We start from the raw sequence: 17,346 nt of genomic DNA, 5'->3' as shown, positions 1-17,346 counted from the left end.
TCTGCTGCAGGAGAGAGCAGGAGAGACTTCAGACTAACTGAGTGAGCAAGGGAAAGGCAGATCTTTACCTTTTCTTGGCTGGCTGTGCTGTTAGGGTTCTTTCCTTTGGGTCTGCAGTGGGTGCCATGCAGCAGCCTCTCCCCTGGGCTCCCTCCTGACCAGCACTGCCCAGCTCAGGAGCTTCTGCAGGACTGCCTTCCACTAACACCTAATCCATTATTCACCCCATCTGCACTCCTGAGCCTGTGCACTATCCTGTGACAGTGCACTGCACAGCTGAATTTTGTTCTAGGTGAAAAGTGTTTTCATGTGTTTGTTTAAACCTCCTGCTTGCTAATTAGGGGACAGGTGGGGAAATCAGCACACTTTACCTCTCCTCTCTCTTTTTTGCATGTTTTATGCCTGCACAAATGCCAGTGGGAATGCAGCCCAGCTGGGGGGGTGTTTCCACTCTGGTGCTTTAGAGCACTTGTGGTTTTACAATTTATTTTGCATACAGTGGGGATAGTTTGATAGTAAAAGTCTGGTGTCTTCTTGAAGGCCATGAGAAATGTTATGTCCTGCACAGGGATTATTTCTATTAAGTGATCAACTAGTCAGCAGTTGGCAGCTGCAAGGGTTTTGTTTTTATCACCCAAAAGGAGTGGTAGGGGGGAAAAGTTGTATTTCCCTCACTGAGCAGGTTTTGAAAAAGAACAACTTGGAGGTATTTCTTGGTCTTTGTCTTAGAAAGATTTTTATTTAATTAATATGTTACATTCTCCAATTGATGAGCCTGATTCTGTCCTCTCTAACTTCATGCACTTAGTTAAATCTGAGTACAACAAGAAAATAAAAGTCTAAGCAGGAAACAAAGCAGTGAAATATTGAAGCTGCCTCCAGAGAGAAGAGAAATGTTACCAAAGGGAAACTGTTTCTTGCTGGCCTCACCCTCACTTTTGAGGAAGAACATCTACTCAGCTGCTGGAAATAGACTCCTCAGAGTGAAGCATCTCCAGTGCTCTGGCTGGGTTTTAATGCATCTACTGCTTTGCTGGGAAGGACTTGTTGTGTTGCAATGCTCAGAAAATGAGGAGCTGCTGAGCTCATTAGGGTGCCACTCATCTCTTGTGGTCACTGCTGTGAAGGACTCACAGCCAGGGAGGGTTTGTGTCTCCTGGGCCTTCCATTCCCTGGGGCCACCCAGCTGTGTCCCAGCAGACCCAGAGCAGTTGTGCCACCTCCAGTGGGGGCTTTGTCCAAACTGGGTAAATGCTTTTTGTCAGTTAGGATTGTGTGGGCTGGCTGAACCATCTTCTCTGCAGCAATTTTTCTGGGAATTCAGAAATGCAGCAGATGTCCTCTTGTCCTGTCTGGGGTGATGGGGGTGCCTGAATCCAGAACAGAAAGCCACAGGTTTCCTTGTTTGAAACCATACCATGCAACCATTATGACTGCAGTTAGGATGATAACAAGGCTTTGAAAACCTTATTAACAGTGTGTTCCCTTTTTCATGCATATTTCTTTTCAAATAGCTGGTGCTAGAACAGAGTTGCTGGAAGGGGAGTGGTGTGGAGGGCAGATGGGAGTGAGCAGGAGAGCCTTAAAGGATGAGCCTGATGAATGATTTAACAATAACTCTTCTTTTGCCCATTCTCCTTCAAGACCCAAAGTTCCTTCATTTCTGCCCTCTCTTCTGAGCAGACTCAGCATTGCACAGGTCACACTGGGGACATCCAGGTTTTTCAAATGAAGCCACTGTTGGTGCTAACACTGAAATGCAGAGAGCACTGAACAGGACACTGCCAATGCTGCCACAACTATGACAGCCACGTGATTTCAGATACCCAAGGGTACAGCAGTGCTCTGTAAAAGGGGAAGAGTATCAAACTGGCCTAGTTGTGCTGATTAGAACTGTTTAAACACACCATGTGTGCTACCTATTCTTCAACAGGCTGCTATCAGCTGGGGAGCTAGACTGTTTTCCATGCTTATCTCCTTTCTTATCACCTTCTTGCTAGCAAGATCTGAATTCATGGCTCCATTTGACCTAAGGTTTAAGTATGAGGGTGAGGTCAGGGGCTGGCATGTGAGCTCCTGCCTGGCACTGAACTGTGAGGGATCTGTGTACTCTGCACATGCAGTTTGTTTTTTTTTTTTTTACTTATAGGTGGACTCTGATCCAATGTTGCCAGTTCCCTTTATCTTTGATTGCAAAGTGCCTTATTTAGAAATGTGGGTGCATTTCTGCACACCAGTGTGAAGAGCAAGACAGAGTTACAGAATCATTTGGGAAATGAGTTCTGTGTGCAGTGTGATTTATTCTGAATTCCTTGCTTTTTTTCTTTGCATCTTTAGAGAAGAGGATGCTGCCTCAAGCCCTGCATCTTTTGTGTGTGGACAGACCTTAGAATAAAATAATAGCTGAGGTGGCAGAAAATGACAGAGGAGCCCATTGTGTGCATACCAGTGCCTTTCTGTTTTTCAGAGAGATTGTTCAGTCCCTCTGTTGGATTTGGCTGGTTAGTTCCCAGAACTCTGCATCACTGAACCTGGTGTCTGAAAAGGGCTTTACCTGGGTAAAGCCAGTCTGGCTGTATGAAAGTCTTTGGGAGAAGCAGAGAACATTCCCTGACTAATTTATCTGTAGGGGGTATTTTCTTGCCACTCTACCATCCTTTTATGCATGACTTAGCTTCCCAGCCAACTAAAGCCTTTGAAGTTAGATTGCAAATAGCTCTTCAGCCATCCCTTCCCCCCCATCTAAAATAGGGAAACCAGAACAACCATTGCTGTGGGAAGAGCCTGCCTTGTTACATGGCTTCCCAATGTTAACACCCCTCTCTTTTCCTCCTTCCTTTCCTTCCCTCCTCCTCCCCCCCATAAAGAAACCTTTTTTTTCCCCCTTAATAAGATCTACTTAAGACTTAAGGGAAAAGGCCATGGTTCCATGAGATGGTAAATCCAATTTTAGGGTGTTTCATATGTGATGAAAACCCCTGTGGCCACATGACACTGGCCCTGAATTGGCACACATTGGCCCTGCCAGTTCAGATTTGTGCACATCATGCAGGAGGGGCCCCTGTCACACCTCACATGGGGGCATGCACAGGCTGCCCAGCCCTCCCTGGGCTGGGGCCAGGGACTCCCCTTCCCCTGCTCTCACTGGATTTTGTGACCTGCCCAGTGGGATGCTCATGTTGGTCTCAGTGCAGTCGGGGTGTCTGGAGGTTTCCAGTCTCAGCATTGCTGAATGTGGATCCCAGGGATGCTGTGTTGGCCTCTCCCTGCAGGCACTGGAGAGTCTCTGGTGCATGGGAAGCCCAGAGGTGATGTCTGGCTGCTCCACAGATCCCTATTTCCATGGTCCTGCTGACAGGAGCAGTGTAACCACATCACATGCCATGGGGTTTGCAGTTTGGAGCCTCCTCCTCTTGGGAGGGAGAAGGACCTTAATTGAGCCATCCTCTTTGTGGATGGCTTATTAACACTAGCAAACAGAGCAACCCAGCTCTCTTTGCCAGTTCATCTCTTCAGGAGTTCTGCTGAGGAATGTCTGGCAGTTGTTTTCCCATTGGCTTAATTCCTGGCTCTGAGGATTCCTGTCCTAGGAAGCTCTTGCAGTAGGCTCTTGAAATCCACATTGACAACTGGACTGTGGTGCTGTCTTGCCAAGAGAATGGATTTTTGAAAGTACTGAATGGTGATTGAGTGTTCTCCCCTTGGGATCTCATTCCTCAAGTTGTCTTTTTTTCTGGATCAGTAAAGATCTGTTTACCTCAGACTGTGCCACATGGGCTCCCCATCTCTGTCTTCTTGCTTCACCTGAATTGTCTGTCCTTCCCTGCACCACTTGCTAAATTAAAGTTCTTAGCCTTGTGGAAATGCCTAGCAGCTGCTTGGGTGGGTGTTTCTTACTCCAGGATCTATTTTGACTTTTGGAAGGAAGAATCTGTGCATCATTTCCTACAGCCATTGGAGATCCTATGTACAGTCAAGCAAAAACAACCTGAACTCCTCCTGTTCAATCATTGCATTCATTTTCTCCTATATTTGTGGGGTTTTTATGTGGACCATTTCATGCCCTGTGTCACATCAGGGGCTTTGCTTTGGGAAGTACTGATTTAAGCCACTGCTTAGTTCCTTTCTGTGGAGATGTTGATGTTATTCCACTGTCCTGCAGGGAGACAGGATAATCCCCTCTGGAGTCTGAAACAGGGCCTTGAAGTGTGGAGATCTATTTGAGCTGCTCAGTGCATGTGAGGGCTGCAGGAGGTGTGCTGTGGATTTGCATGAGGCTGGGCTGCTCCTTGGCACTGCTGCCCATCCTACAGGGCTCATTTCAGCTTGTTTTGTCATCTTGATTCACTAGATTTTCTGATGATGGCATGGACTGTTGGGCAGCTGTCCAGCCCTCCTGCTGTCCTGAAAACATAAGTCAATTTACTTCTGTTCCTGGTGTCAGGGAATACTGGAGTGAGTGAGGAGACCTTTTCCCTTTGTGAGCATTAGCCCCATGTGCCTTCCCCTCTCAGGAGCCCTTCCTGCCCTACACTGACAGCCCTGGTGAGCTGATCCCTGCTCCCTTCCAAATCCCAGCTTGTGGCATCTCCCCATGCTCAGGATGGTCTAATTAGGGACCAGCACCTGATGGAGCACATGGTGAGACACAGGCAGGCACGTGGCATGTCCTCAGCCCTGTCCCCCTCTTCTGGGACAACAGGGTCTTCTGGGGAATTCTCCCTCTATCCTTCTGTGGTTTGAGATATCAACTCCAAGTTCCCTCTTGGCCTTGGGAAGGAAAGTAAGTGGTGTAAATTGGGCTGGTGTTTGCAGTGCTGTTTGTTTACAGTGAGCACTTGGATATTATTGTCACTTGTTTTACTTGTTGGGCAGCCCTGTAGGTGTGGGGAGCATTGCCTGTGCCAAAGAAGTGCTGCAAGTACCAGACCAAAACACAGCCTGAGCCAACACAGTGTGTGATAGAGATATTGTCATCATAGAGAGCTTGAATTATTTTTCTGTAGTGAGAGGTGCTTTGGCAATTGGCACTAGAGAAACCAAAGCATCTAAGGAGTGTCTATCCTTCTGTGAGAAACCCCTGTTCCATTAGGGCTTTTTTGGTGCCCCTTTTTGTGGGACACTGCACTGAGTCCATCACTCTGACCTGTGTATTTGCAGCCTTTGCTTGTGAGTTCATTTATAAGGTGCTGTATAAATATATAACTATATGAAAACCTTGCAGTCTTCTTTTCTAGAGATAGAATCACATGTTGCTGGAGATATTTTATAATCACTGATTTGTAATATGTAAACCTTTCCATTTGCCAATTACTGAGCTGGGGATTTTATTACAGTGCAAACACCAGAAAGTTGTTCCAATTAAAAGCTGCTGTGGTTGCCCTTGTGGGCTCTGACTGCAGCAGGAGGACAGGAGCTCTCTCAGCTGCCCAGAGGAGGTTGACAGACCTGACTAACCCACAGGGAGGAGGCAGCAACTTAATTCCAGCTTCAATCCAGGCTCAGTGGTGGTGGGCTGCCCACTGTGGACAGCACAGTGACCTGACCAGCTTGGAAAGCTCACCCAGCAAGGTGCAGGCAGCAGTTTGCTCTGTGTTTTTGCTGCTGGACTGCTGGCAAACCACCTGGGGTGGCTCTGCCCTCCTGTGCTGTGTCTGCACCACCCCTGTGCCTGTTCCTCCCAAGGCAGGGCTGTAATTATGGTTAGCAAAGCCAAAATACTTGTGTGCATTGGGAATAAGGTGCCAGCTCTGCCCTGTTCACACCTGACACACGAGGTGTGGGTGCTCAGCACAGCCCCTGTGCCATGTCACTGTGCTCTCACAGGGGCAGCCCAGAGCCACAGCTCCTCCTCTGTGCTTTGCCTCAAACAGGGAACCTGCAAGATAAAAGCAGATTAAAAATGAGCAAAGCAATACTGTCTGAAGCCCTTGCTGGGTTTGCAAATTTTGGGTTTCTAGATGTATTTGGTGTTTACTCTGTTAGCAGAGTGAATGGTGGGATTCTTTGGGCTGAACTTGAAAGGAGATTTTCAGTGAAGTTGTCTTGGAGGAAGAGTTGCAGTGGCTGGTTGGTGACCTCAGGCTTCATTTTTGTTCTGGATGGTGGAATAGGAAATGTGGCAGGTTTGAAATGTCTCATTCTCTTTAATGTGCTCTGCTGGAGGAGTCTGAGAAGAGAATTGTGTGTTAGAGAAGTTGAGTTGTTTTCACCCAGGGATCATGAATGCTTCCCTTGTCAAACACAGAGCACAGGCAGTGAGGAGCCTGGCTGGGAGGCAGCTGGAGTTGGATATAGGAGGTCAGAGGGACCTGGAGTCTGTTCTTGACCCTGATTATGACTTGGTGTTAGTGACCCTCCTCAGTCAGCTGTCCTCTCCTCCCTACCTCCAAAGCCTTTTCTTTCTTTTTTTGTAAGGATAAAGTGTGAGATAACCACTTGTGAATTTTTTTCAACCATTGCTTGGACTAAATCCAAAACCAAATGATGACTGTTTAACCAGGTTAGCAAAACTTTTTTGTCCAAGAGTTCCCTTCTTCAGAGTTCCAGCTTTATTGAAAAACATGAAGGTTTAAGCTGTGCTGAATGCCATCAATCCTGCATTTCATTATTTTGATGCACCAGAGCTCAGCCAGAGTGGTTGCTATGTTCAGTGGTACCCTGCCTCAAATGTAAGTAACTTGGTACCCAGCAGAATGTTGAAGCAAAATTGAGCTGTAAGCTGATGGTGTTCAAAAAGTGTTCTGAAATTCTGAGTGAATTCTTTTTATCAGATGGTCTTTTAGAAGGGAATGGAAGTGTCTCTGCCTGTAACACTGAGCAGTGTGTACAGTGAATGTCCCAATCTCTGCCACAGTGTCAGTGCTCCTCTGGGTCAGGGGCTGGAACAGCTTCCTCACATCTGGAAGCTGCCAGGTCTGCATGCAAATATGAGGATGTAGTTTCTTTTCTCTGCAGGTATTAACATTTGCTTGCAAAATGCTGGGTCTGGCTCTGAGGTGGGATCCATTCCCCATAGCCAAGGGCTCTACCCTGTCCCTACCCCAGCTGATGAAGGAGTGGCATCCCAGGATGTTCCCTCATTTACCTTAAGAGTCTCTGCACACTCTGCTGGTGTTAAAGGTGGCAATTAACATTTTGGGTGAACAGTGAATGAGGCCATTTATAACCAGTTACGCTGACATGAATCTCTCCCAACAAATTTGCATCATTAAAGAACCTTTGGAAAAATGTGTCATGCCTATAATTAAATACCTGTTTTGCTAACTCTTAATTTAATTAATCCAAAGTAAAGATGGCAGCACAAATTAATTTAGCTGGAAATGGCTTTTCTCTCAGTGGGCTGCAGGGAGGTTTTCTGGTGGCATTGTACCTAATGACCTCAGAAACAGGCAGGTGAACTCCAGGGCTGATTGACACAGGGGTTTTTTTGTCAGTGATGGCCATGACATTCTCATAGCAGTATGTATGTCTTCTATCAGCTCTCTTTTTTCTGCTTGTAAGAGAAAGAGGGAGGCCAGCTAGAAGGCAGTTTCTTTGAGAGGACAGCACAGGTGCTTTTCAGCTCTACCCTGAGAGGCATTTGGTACCAACCATAGTAAATCTAGGTTCAGACAGGTGAATGAAAAGAAATTCAAATAACAGAAGATCTTTCTGTCTCCTCTCAGATTTTCTGTCTGTACCTTGATCTCTTTCACTTGGTGTCTACATTTTTCCCCCTTAGATATGAGCAGTTGCAGGAAAGTCATCCTCTTTAAATATTCGTTACTCTTAACTTTCTTTAAAGACTTCCTTGTAGATGATCTTCTTTTGGTTTGACCTCTTTCCTAACCTTGTGATTCTTTCCCCCTACCCCCTGTGCCTTTTCTGATCCCTTTCTCCCTGCCATTTTATCTCCTGTTCTCTCCCTATCCATCTTGCTTGGGATAAAACTGGAGCACAGACTGTGTGCACTGTGCAAGTGGAGGTGAGTTGCCAGCCCAGCATTGTAGGAAGCAGGGAATCTGTTGTTGCTTCCTGTACACCCATCTGAGCACCAGAAGTGAAAAAAAAAAAAATCTTTCAATATTTCAAGCACTAGTTCTTGCTTTAGCAATTCTCATTTCAGCTTAAGTAAAAATTAATGCATGTATGGATGAAGCTCTGTGCCCTAAAGCATGGAATCATGCTAGTCCTGCCACCTCTGCAATTTCAGGACTGGCTTTTTCTATGTGATGTTTCATTCAAGAGGGAAAACCAGCCTCATTTATCAGGCAGGACTCACTGGTACTGAGGCTGATGAGAGGCTGGTGTGGATGGCAGTGGGCTCTGGGTGATGGGCAGGAAGGAGCACACAAATCTCGTGTGGCAGGACTGGCTGGGATGGGCTGGTGCTGCTGGTGCTCCAGGGCAGGAGGCTGGGAGGGCTCTGGGAGGGTGCAAGGTCCTGCAGGAGGGACTGGGGAGAATTTGTGGCTTGACACTGCTCAGTGCTGATCTCCCCTGTGGCCTCATGAGGTGACTTTTCTCTATATCCTATCAGATGAGATGAGTGTGAACTTGAAGCTGATTTTGTCTGTCTTTGGTAGCCTGAACACTCCTGGCTTTCTACCCAGCACCGACCTTTAGCATCATCCAGCATTTGCAATTGGAGCCAGTGCTTTTAACAGGGCCTTTTGTGTTCACTGAGTGAAAACCAGGGTCTGTTTCACAGGAATCTTGTTTACACCTGCCACAGTCGTCCTTTTTGCTCTTCCTCTGCTCCTTTCACTGGAGCTGCAGTAGTTTGAAAGTGCAGAATGTCCTTTTATTCCCCGGCATCCTCGGCCTGGGACGTGACCGCAATAGAGCAGCTGGGAGAGGATGCAGGGTGTGAGACCCACTGAGAAGTGGGAGCCAGATGTGGGCAGCTCAGGGGCAGGACACAGCTGGGTTTTGGTAAGACTCAAGTGCAATGGGTTGTCTATCACCTCTACTTCTTTTGTAGCTGTTCATTTTAGGGTTTTCCAAACAGCCCTCGGAGTTCTCCCTGCACGCACAGATGCACTCTGTGACTATGGGGGAGTCCCCTCTCCATCACCATCACCAGGGGTCAATGGCTCTTGCTCAGGGTTTGCCAGGTGAATGGTGTCTCCTTGTCGGGCAGTTTGGGCACTAAAACTGTGAGTGGGTTTTTTTGGGGTGACCCAGGCACGGGGGGAGGTGCTGAGTTCTGCTGCAGCGGAGGAACGCGGGGAGCCAGGGCGAGGGGAGGTGCCAGGGCTGAGCATTTGCACAGCTGCTGTGCTCAGCCTGCTCTCTGGTGGTAGCTGCTGTAGCAGAGATGACCTTTGATAAAACGGGAAACATTTGGAGTGATTTGGATAGTTGTGGTTGCTCAGTTTCACACAGCGACAGTTTGTAGCAGAGTCAACTCAGCTGCTCCTGCTTTTGTTTGCATACCCCAGCAAGAAATTCACAGGTTAAGAACCAAATCACAGTGGCTTCCATGTGAATACTGCCAACAAAGTCTGCTCCTCAGCAGCTCTTCCCAGAACTTCCAGGTTCTCCAGTGTCTGATAGTGCTCTCTCTGAGACTGGTAGGAGAGCAGACAGAAGAGGCACCTGCTGGCACGAAATGTGGAGCAAACAATAAATATCTTTGGGATCTACAGTCAAATTTGGCTGCTAACTGCCAGGAGGTTCCAAAACTCTTGCCAGGAGGTTCCAAAACTCTTGCCAGCAGTGTGATAGAGAGAGGCACTTGATGGTGATCTGTTCCTGGCTCCCAGGGCAGCAGGAGGGCTCTGGCCAGGAGGAGCATCCCTGCTGTGCCCTGGGCTGTGCTGGGGAACACAGGGGCTCTTCCCTGGCACCAGCAATGTGAGACACATCTTTGGAGGTTACAGGGACCTGTCCTGTCTGCTGTCATCACTCAGGGCAGAGATCAGCCCCATTCATGATTCCTAGATAAACTGTCACCCTGTGGGTATGTCTTCCAGCAGTGTTTGGTTACTGTATTTCATGTCAGGGTGTGATACCTGGGGGATGTGACAGTCATGCATGTGGATTCTTGGTGCTGGGGACACCTTGAGGACTGGAGTGCCTGTAGGACACAGTGTGCAGGTGTGACCATGTGCTGTTGAGGATGGAGGTAGTTCCTGAGACTTTTATTTTGTACAAGACCTGTCAGCTCTGAGACTTCAGAGCAAGCTGGTACCCTCTGTTTTAATCCAGTTTCCATCCCTTTGGCAACAGAGGTAGGACATGGTTTTAGCATTTTCTACAAGTCTGTATTTCTTGTGGCTAGTGAAGTATTCATTTTGTCCCAAAACACAACATAGGCTATGTCTTTGAATCCCAGCATTTATAACTTTGATGCTTAAAAGCAATTTAACCAGATTTGGGGTTCTTTCTTTCCCATGTGAATTGCTGTGGCCTAGTCAAGACAACTTTTAGTAGCAGAAACCATGTGGAGGTATTGTCTTTCCACAATTAGAGGTTAGGAGTTGACAGCAAATGAGCCAGGGATTATAATTAAAAAACAGGGTAATTATTTGTGCAGGGAAAAACGAAGGAATAAAAACTCACGGTGTAATGTACCTAGGAGTGCTAGATGCAAATAAGAGATAATGTATCTTGCAGTGAAGGACATTTGGATTGGGTGTATTTCACCAAGCACGGGAGCAATTCCTCCTGCTCCATAGAAGCTGAGGGTTTTGTTCAGTTGGTGCTGATGCTCTTTTAGAGAGCTTTTACCTCTCTGGTTCCTGAGGTCTGACACGGAAGAGAAAAACTTCAATGGGCACCAGCTGCTCAGTGGGCCCTGTCTTTTCAGCGCATCGCTGGCTTTTCTCCTTTCCCAATTAAAATGTGTGTTAAACTTAGCTTTTGTTTGAAGCAGCCCAGCGCTGTGCTATTTAATGTAAAGAGAATGTGCTCATCACCTTTCCTCTCTCTCTTTTGTGGCAGGGTCAGCATTCCTCGGGGGAGGACATGGAAATCTCCGACGACGAGACCAACCCCGCGCCCATCACCAGCGCGGAATGTGCCAAAACCATTGTGGTGAACTCCTCCGTCAGCAACACGGCCGTGATGGCTCCATCCATCCCCCCGCTGCCACCGCCGGGATTCCCTCCCCTCCCTCCTCCTCCTCCTCCCCAGCCAGGCTTCCCCATGCCCCCTCCGCTGCCCCCGCCGCCCCCGCCCACGCACCCGGCCGTGACGGTGCCGCCGCCGCCGCTGCCGGCGCCGCCCGGGGTGCCCCCGCCCCACATCCTGCCCCCGCTGCCCCCCTTCCACCCCGGCATGTTCCCCGTCATGCAGGTGGACATGATCAGCGTGCTGGGCAACCAGTGGGGCGGCATGCCCATGTCCTTCCAGATGCAGACCCAGATGCTGAGCCGCATGATGCAGGCGCAGAACACGTACCAGTACCCACCCTTCATGACGGGCAGGATGCAGTTTGTGAATCTGCCTCCCTACCGCCCCTTCTCCATGGGAGCCGCTCTGGCCCGCGGGCAGCAGTGGCCGCCCCTGCCCAAGTTTGACCCCTCAGTCCCACCCCCGGGCTATGAGCCCAAGAAGGAAGATCCCCACAAAGCCACTGTGGATGGAGTCCTGCTGGTCATAGTGAAGGAGCTCAAGGCCATCATGAAAAGGGACCTGAACCGCAAGATGGTCGAGGTGGTGGCGTTCCGGGCGTTTGATGACTGGTGGGACAAGAAGGAGCGTCTGGCAAAAGTGGGTTCTCACATGCTGGGTCCTGGGTCCTGGGGAGAGCTGTTCTTAGTGCTTGTGGGGTCAGTGGGGGTCTGGAGCTGGCTTTAAAAAACCCCAAAGCCTAAATTGTTATGTGCAAGGGGAAGCTGAAGTTTAGCTCTGAAAAACTAAGGTCAGATGCAAGAGGAGTGTTTGAAATCACCAAACCTCTGTCTGTGTTCCCCACTTTGTGCAATGAGATTTGTGGGTATTTCCAGTTCTGCCCACTCCCCTTCATGTACAAAGCAGCAATTAACTCAAAAGCTGAACATTGACCAAATATACAAAGAGTTTCAGGGATTAGTTGAGAAAACAGCTTTGCATGAATCCTCTGATCCTTTTCTCACCCAATTTGAAGTGTACCTCAGCAAGCAAATAGCTCTGTGATTTAATGTGTGGTGAATTTGTCACTACCCAAAAAACCTAACACTACAGAAAGGTTAATGCAAGCCTCAAAATTACCATTGCAGTGAATTACTGTAAAAATAGCAGAGCAAACCACAACCTGCAGGTAGATCTGTTTCAGATGTCAGTTTTCAGAGCAGTTTTTGTAAACCAGTGCATGTTAACTGTGGTGCCTGGGAGAGCTCCTTGGCTTTCTGGAGGGGCTGGTAATGCTGCTGCTTAAGAGCTGCTTTATGACAGTGGAGTTTGCTGTGGCTTAGAGCTGGCTGGTGTGATGTGCAGCACAAACCCCATCCCTCTCCTCCTGGCTAATGCTCAGAGCTTTTCTTGTGCCAGCCAGCATGTGCTGACAGTCTTGGAGGAGGCACGTGAGTTTCCAGAGCAATAAAGGAAACAGATCCAGCAAATAGCTGCAAAAACAGCAACTGAAATACTCAAGAAATTATTTTAAACCAGACTTCTGTGGTGAAGAAGTAGAAGAAAGTTGAGGCAGATCTTCAGGCTCTTTTACATCCCATGTTATGGCTGGATTTGGGGTGTTCTTCCCTCACCTTGATTTTTTAGACATTTTGGGAAGGGAAGCTGACTGTACCACAGTCCTTGCTACAGGTTATGTTGGATGTGAGCAGTGTAATTGAAAATATGAAATTGCTGCATAGAAAACCACATGTGCTTTCTGTCCAGGAGCAGAGATGCCAGAACCATTTCTGCCCCAGGGCATGTGTTACTGTTGTGTACAGAAAAACCTCACAAATTTCAGAGCCTCCTTCCTGCCAGGACAGGGCACACTTGTGTGTTGGGTGTTGGAGTAGGACAGGATTCCTTCTTAGGCACAAGTTGCCTGCTTTTGCAAAAAACAAAATATGAATATTCAGCTTAAACTGTACCTCCCCATTGCTGGTGTCTGTGTGTGTGTGAGGATGAGGTCACTGGGCTCCTTGGTGGCAGCTGGAGGTCAGTTCCCTGTGTGCTCTGCCATCACAGGGATTCTGGCTGCTATATTCCATCAAAGGCAGCTGATTAATTGATTGACTGATTGATTGATTGATTCCAACTCTGGCAGCTGATTGATGTCCAGCCCTCCACAGCTGCAGAGCTCTGAATTCCTGCTCTTCATTTGCATCTCAGCTCTGGTGAAAAAGGATTTGTTGAGGCTGTGTGTCTATTTTGCAGACCCTTTGGTGTTTCACCTAAATATTTTGGTGTCCCTTTTCCCAGGACTGGAGCCTTGTGACAGGTTTTGTGGACTTGGGCTGTGGTTGCTAAGGAAACACAGGGATGTGTGTGATTTTTGATGCACTATTTTTGGCCTCACACTCAACAGAAGGAAGGTGTTCCCAACTGGAAGGTCTGGAGTTGCTTTCAGTTATGTGGGTTAGCAAAGGAAGGCAGATAACACATTGTTGGGACTTGCCAACAACATACAAATAACTTCAAGCTATTTGTATTATTCTGTGCAGCTCTATTTCCTTTCAGGCATGGGGCACCTTCAGATGCCCTCAGAGAAACTGATGCCTGGGCAGGGCAGTGATATTTCCCAAACCTCAAATGTCTGAATGGTTTCCAGAGTTTGTGTCCTTCCCAGCAAACTTCCCCTCTCAAGCTTCCCCTTTCTGTTGCAGGCATCTCTGACTCCAGTCAAGTCTGGAGGAGAAGTGGAGGAGAAGCCGAAGCCGAAGGATCGAATTGCTTCCTGCCTCTTGGAGAACTGGAACAAAGGAGAAGGGCTGGGCTATGAGGCCATTGGCCTGGGCATTGGGCTACGAGGGGCCATCAGGCTGCCATCCTTCAAGGTGAAAACAAAAAACACACAGAGCAGCCTTAGGAGGACAGGCCTGGCTTGGTTTGTGCCCCAGAGCCCTCTGGGCTCACTCAGGGGACTCTGACCCCCCAGGACTGAGCAGGGAGCCTCTGTTCCCTTAGCTGTTCATCCCCCACTTGTGTGAATTGGAGGATCTCCCTGCTGTGCAAGGGAAGGGAACATTTCCTCTGTTTCAGCATAAAAATACACCTGTGCTCATAGTGCTTTACACAGTTATTGCTTTGGTTGGAATCTCTGATGGTTTGGCAGCCGAGTCTCACCTGAAGTTTGCTTAAACTCTGTCTCCTCAGAAGAACAGGGTTTCTGTTTTGAAAAGCATTTGCATAAAAAATTTAAAGTATCTTAAAAGAAGTCTGGGTTGGGGAGTGTAGAGGGTTTTCCTGATATTAGGATTTTTGATTGCACAGAAGGTGCAAGTAAAGGTTTGGGATGAGAGATTCTCCAGTCTTTATTTAGAGTAAAACTTCCTTTGAGGTTCTTTAAGATGTGCTTAGGCTCTCTTTCTGCTCTGCTACAATCTCAGACATGGATTTGTCAAGAGTTTTCTCTGTCATCCTCAAAGTACCTGGTGATGACATGCACCATGCTGGTACCCGGGGTGTTTTCATGCAAAGTGAAGGGGTAGAGTTTCATTCACAGTCAAATTCTGTTTGCAAGCAAATAAAGAGATCAAGAGCTGGGGAGTGGCCCTTGGTTTCTGCTGTGACCACAGCAAAGTAAAGAAGTGGCAATTTGCTTAAGAAGTTGATTTCTGGTGTTTCTAAACTTTCAGAAATGCTAATTGTGTCTTTTGTTCAGGTGAAAAGAAAGGAACCACCTGAAGCTGCCTCAGCAGGAGATCAGAAGAGAATCCGGCCTTCTACTTCAGTGGATGATGAAGATGAAGGTTTGCAAAGTGCATTTGTTTGAAACCTAGGAGCAGATGCAAACCCCAGCAAGCTGAATCCCTTTAAACTTCACAGCAGTGTGCTCACTTACAGTTAAACACAGAGCCAAGGATCTGAGCCAAGCCCTGCATCTCACACAGCTCTGATCAGCTGGGACATGGCCCCTCTGGGTTCAATTATCTGAAATTCACTGCTGGGAAGTTTAAGACCCACATTTTAAGAATAACTCATAACCCATTTTAGCTGTGCTGGGCCCCAGCAGAAGGAGCTCAGATGGGTTCATGGGCTGCTTGGGCTGTGCTCAGCTCGCTGGGGTGTGGTGGGAGGAAGCATGTAACAGTTTGCTCTGCACTTGATTTGAGAAAGAAACTAAAGTTATTTGCCAGAAAAATCTGTTTGAAACTATCTTAACATTATTTCCTATAACTAGGGAAAAGTAAAGAGGAGACAAAGCTTTGAATGCCTTTGTTTTGCACATGGGTTCATGTTGAAGTTAATTCAGATTAACAAGTAGTTTTGGAGTCAAAAAATTAAACAAAAAAGCATTAAATTTAGGTTACCTGTCCTGACCTCAGTGATGCTGTGTCTCCTGTCTGCCCTGCCTATGTCAGCTTTGGCCACCCACATTTTGCCATCAGCACTGTTCACTGTGACTGTCCCTTGTAAGCCACCACATGGGCACATTGCTCCCGACTTCCATCTTCCCAAAGAAGTTTCCCTTATGTAGTTAACTCTTCCTGTCCTTTCCAAGGTGTTTGATGGTAATTTCTGTTTGCTCCTCAGAGTCAGAGAGGGACAGGGATGCTTCTGACACAACATCAGAACTGTCAAAGAAGGATGCAGAGGCAGTGGGGCTGCGGCGGCGACCAGCAAGGCCACTGGAGCTGGACAGTGAGGGAGAGGAGGGAGATGAGACATCAGGGAAGGAGGAAGAGTCCTCCTCAGAGAAAGAAGAGGAGCAGGAGGAAGAGGCAAGCTTGGTGAAAGCAGCACCTGCCAAGGTATGTTAGTGTGTGGCTGTGTGTCACTAAAAGGGGGCTTGGTAATGCCAAATGCCAAAGTTCCCTGTTCTGGGAGATGAGGGTTCCTGGTGGGGGTCTGTCCTTACAGAACCTCTGTCAGGTTCCCTGATGCTTTCTGCACTGACAGCCAGGTCACAGGCTCAGGCACTGTTCATTTTTGGCAATAATTTCTTGCAAAGGAGGAAGAGGAGGATGAGGAGGATGAAGATGATGAGGATGAAGATGATGATGAAGACGAGGATGAGGATGAGGATGATGAGGAGGAGACAGGCATAGACACAAGTGACAAGGAGGAGGAGCAGGACTCCGAGGAGGGTAAGCAGCAAGAGTCACCTCAGGGGTCAGCTGTGGTCTCCCTTCTTCCTTTGTGAGCTGATTTTGTCACTTGTGCACCTCCCTTCACTGATGGGCAGTTTTACACAATAAAATGCCCAGAGATGTTTTTAATTGATGCCTGTGAGGTTTCCATGATTCCTCAGTCAGTGAATCCCTTTACAGTAACTCTCCAGTCCCAACTGATCTCAGCCTGGCACAGGGGCACAGGTCTCAAGCCCAGCTAAATGTGTGCTTGTTTTGTGAAACAGGGGTAGCTGAGAGAAGAAGGGATTAGATTTCAAACAAGGGTAATTTGGCTGCTAATAACTCTGTCCTATCAATCAGTTCCTGCTCTGTAAGGTGGTAGTTTCCACTTTTTAAGGCCATGTGAAAATGCAGCAGAAAATCTCAGTAAAAGATACAATGCAGCAGGAGACCCATGTGGGAAGGTGCCAGGCAGCACTGCTTCTCACATGTTGTGTGGTGATTGTTGTAAGCAGCCAGAGGCAGAATTTATAAATCTCTGCAAAAATAAATAAATTGGGAGGCCACTCCTTCACACATTCTGCTGTTGGTGCTGTTTCCTCCCTGTTCCAGTGGAAGGGATGTTTACCTCTGGCTGTTTAATAAAGACAGAAAGCAGAACTAATGGCAGTTTGTTCTTGCAGACGTAGCAAGTCCCTCATCTTCCAAGGCTGAAGTTGAATCATCTGATGAGAGTGAGGACTCCTCTGAATTCGAGTCAAGTTCAGACTCAGATGATGAAGATGAGGAGGATGATGATGATGATGAAGATGAGGAGGAAGAAGAGGAGGAAGAGGTGGCTGAAGATCCAGGCAGAGAAGCCATGGTTGCTGAGCCAGAGCATGAACCTACTGGTCATGAGCTTCCTGATGATGAGAGGGAGACTATTTTGGATCTGTATCCTGTGGATGACTACATGGATGCAACAGGCTTGGAACCTGCTGAGCCAGCTCTGGCAGTGAAAGATGAAGGCAGTGAAGAAATCAAGGCAGGGGAAAGTGAGTGTGGCCAGGTCCCAGGGGCTTCTCTTGCTGCTGAAACTCTGAAACATTTGGTTATGGAAAGAGACCAGGAGACAAAACTTGCACTCTCTCCCATCTGTAGGCCAGGTATGCCCTTCCATGTGCTTTGGAGTTTTGTTATCATATTTCCA

At 47.7% G+C, this 17,346-nt stretch overlaps 1 protein-coding gene across 2 annotated transcripts in view; it reads left to right on the top strand.

Annotated features, from left to right (window-relative positions):
* The window catches only part of SETD1B (SET domain containing 1B, histone lysine methyltransferase), a 47,070-nt gene that overhangs the window by 18,707 nt on the left and 11,017 nt on the right, over nt 1-17,346 (top strand). For both annotated transcript variants that reach the window (XR_013776422.1, XM_079322658.1), the window contains exons 7-12: nt 10,930-11,700; nt 13,746-13,916; nt 14,744-14,831; nt 15,616-15,833; nt 16,034-16,169; nt 16,838-17,302. Coding sequence is in view for 1 of the 2 variants with exons in the window: in XM_079322658.1 (XP_079178784.1) it covers nt 10,930-11,700; nt 13,746-13,916; nt 14,744-14,831; nt 15,616-15,833; nt 16,034-16,169; nt 16,838-17,302 (1,849 nt within the window). In the remaining variant the exon portion in view is untranslated. The remainder of the gene's footprint in view (nt 1-10,929; nt 11,701-13,745; nt 13,917-14,743; nt 14,832-15,615; nt 15,834-16,033; nt 16,170-16,837; nt 17,303-17,346) is intronic.

Source organism: Erithacus rubecula (assembly GCF_903797595.1).
Source record: "Erithacus rubecula genome assembly, chromosome: 19".
Lineage (NCBI taxonomy): Eukaryota > Metazoa > Chordata > Aves > Passeriformes > Muscicapidae > Erithacus > Erithacus rubecula.
Note: the sequence above shows the minus strand (reverse complement) of the source record. Positions and strands in the feature narration are given on the sequence as shown.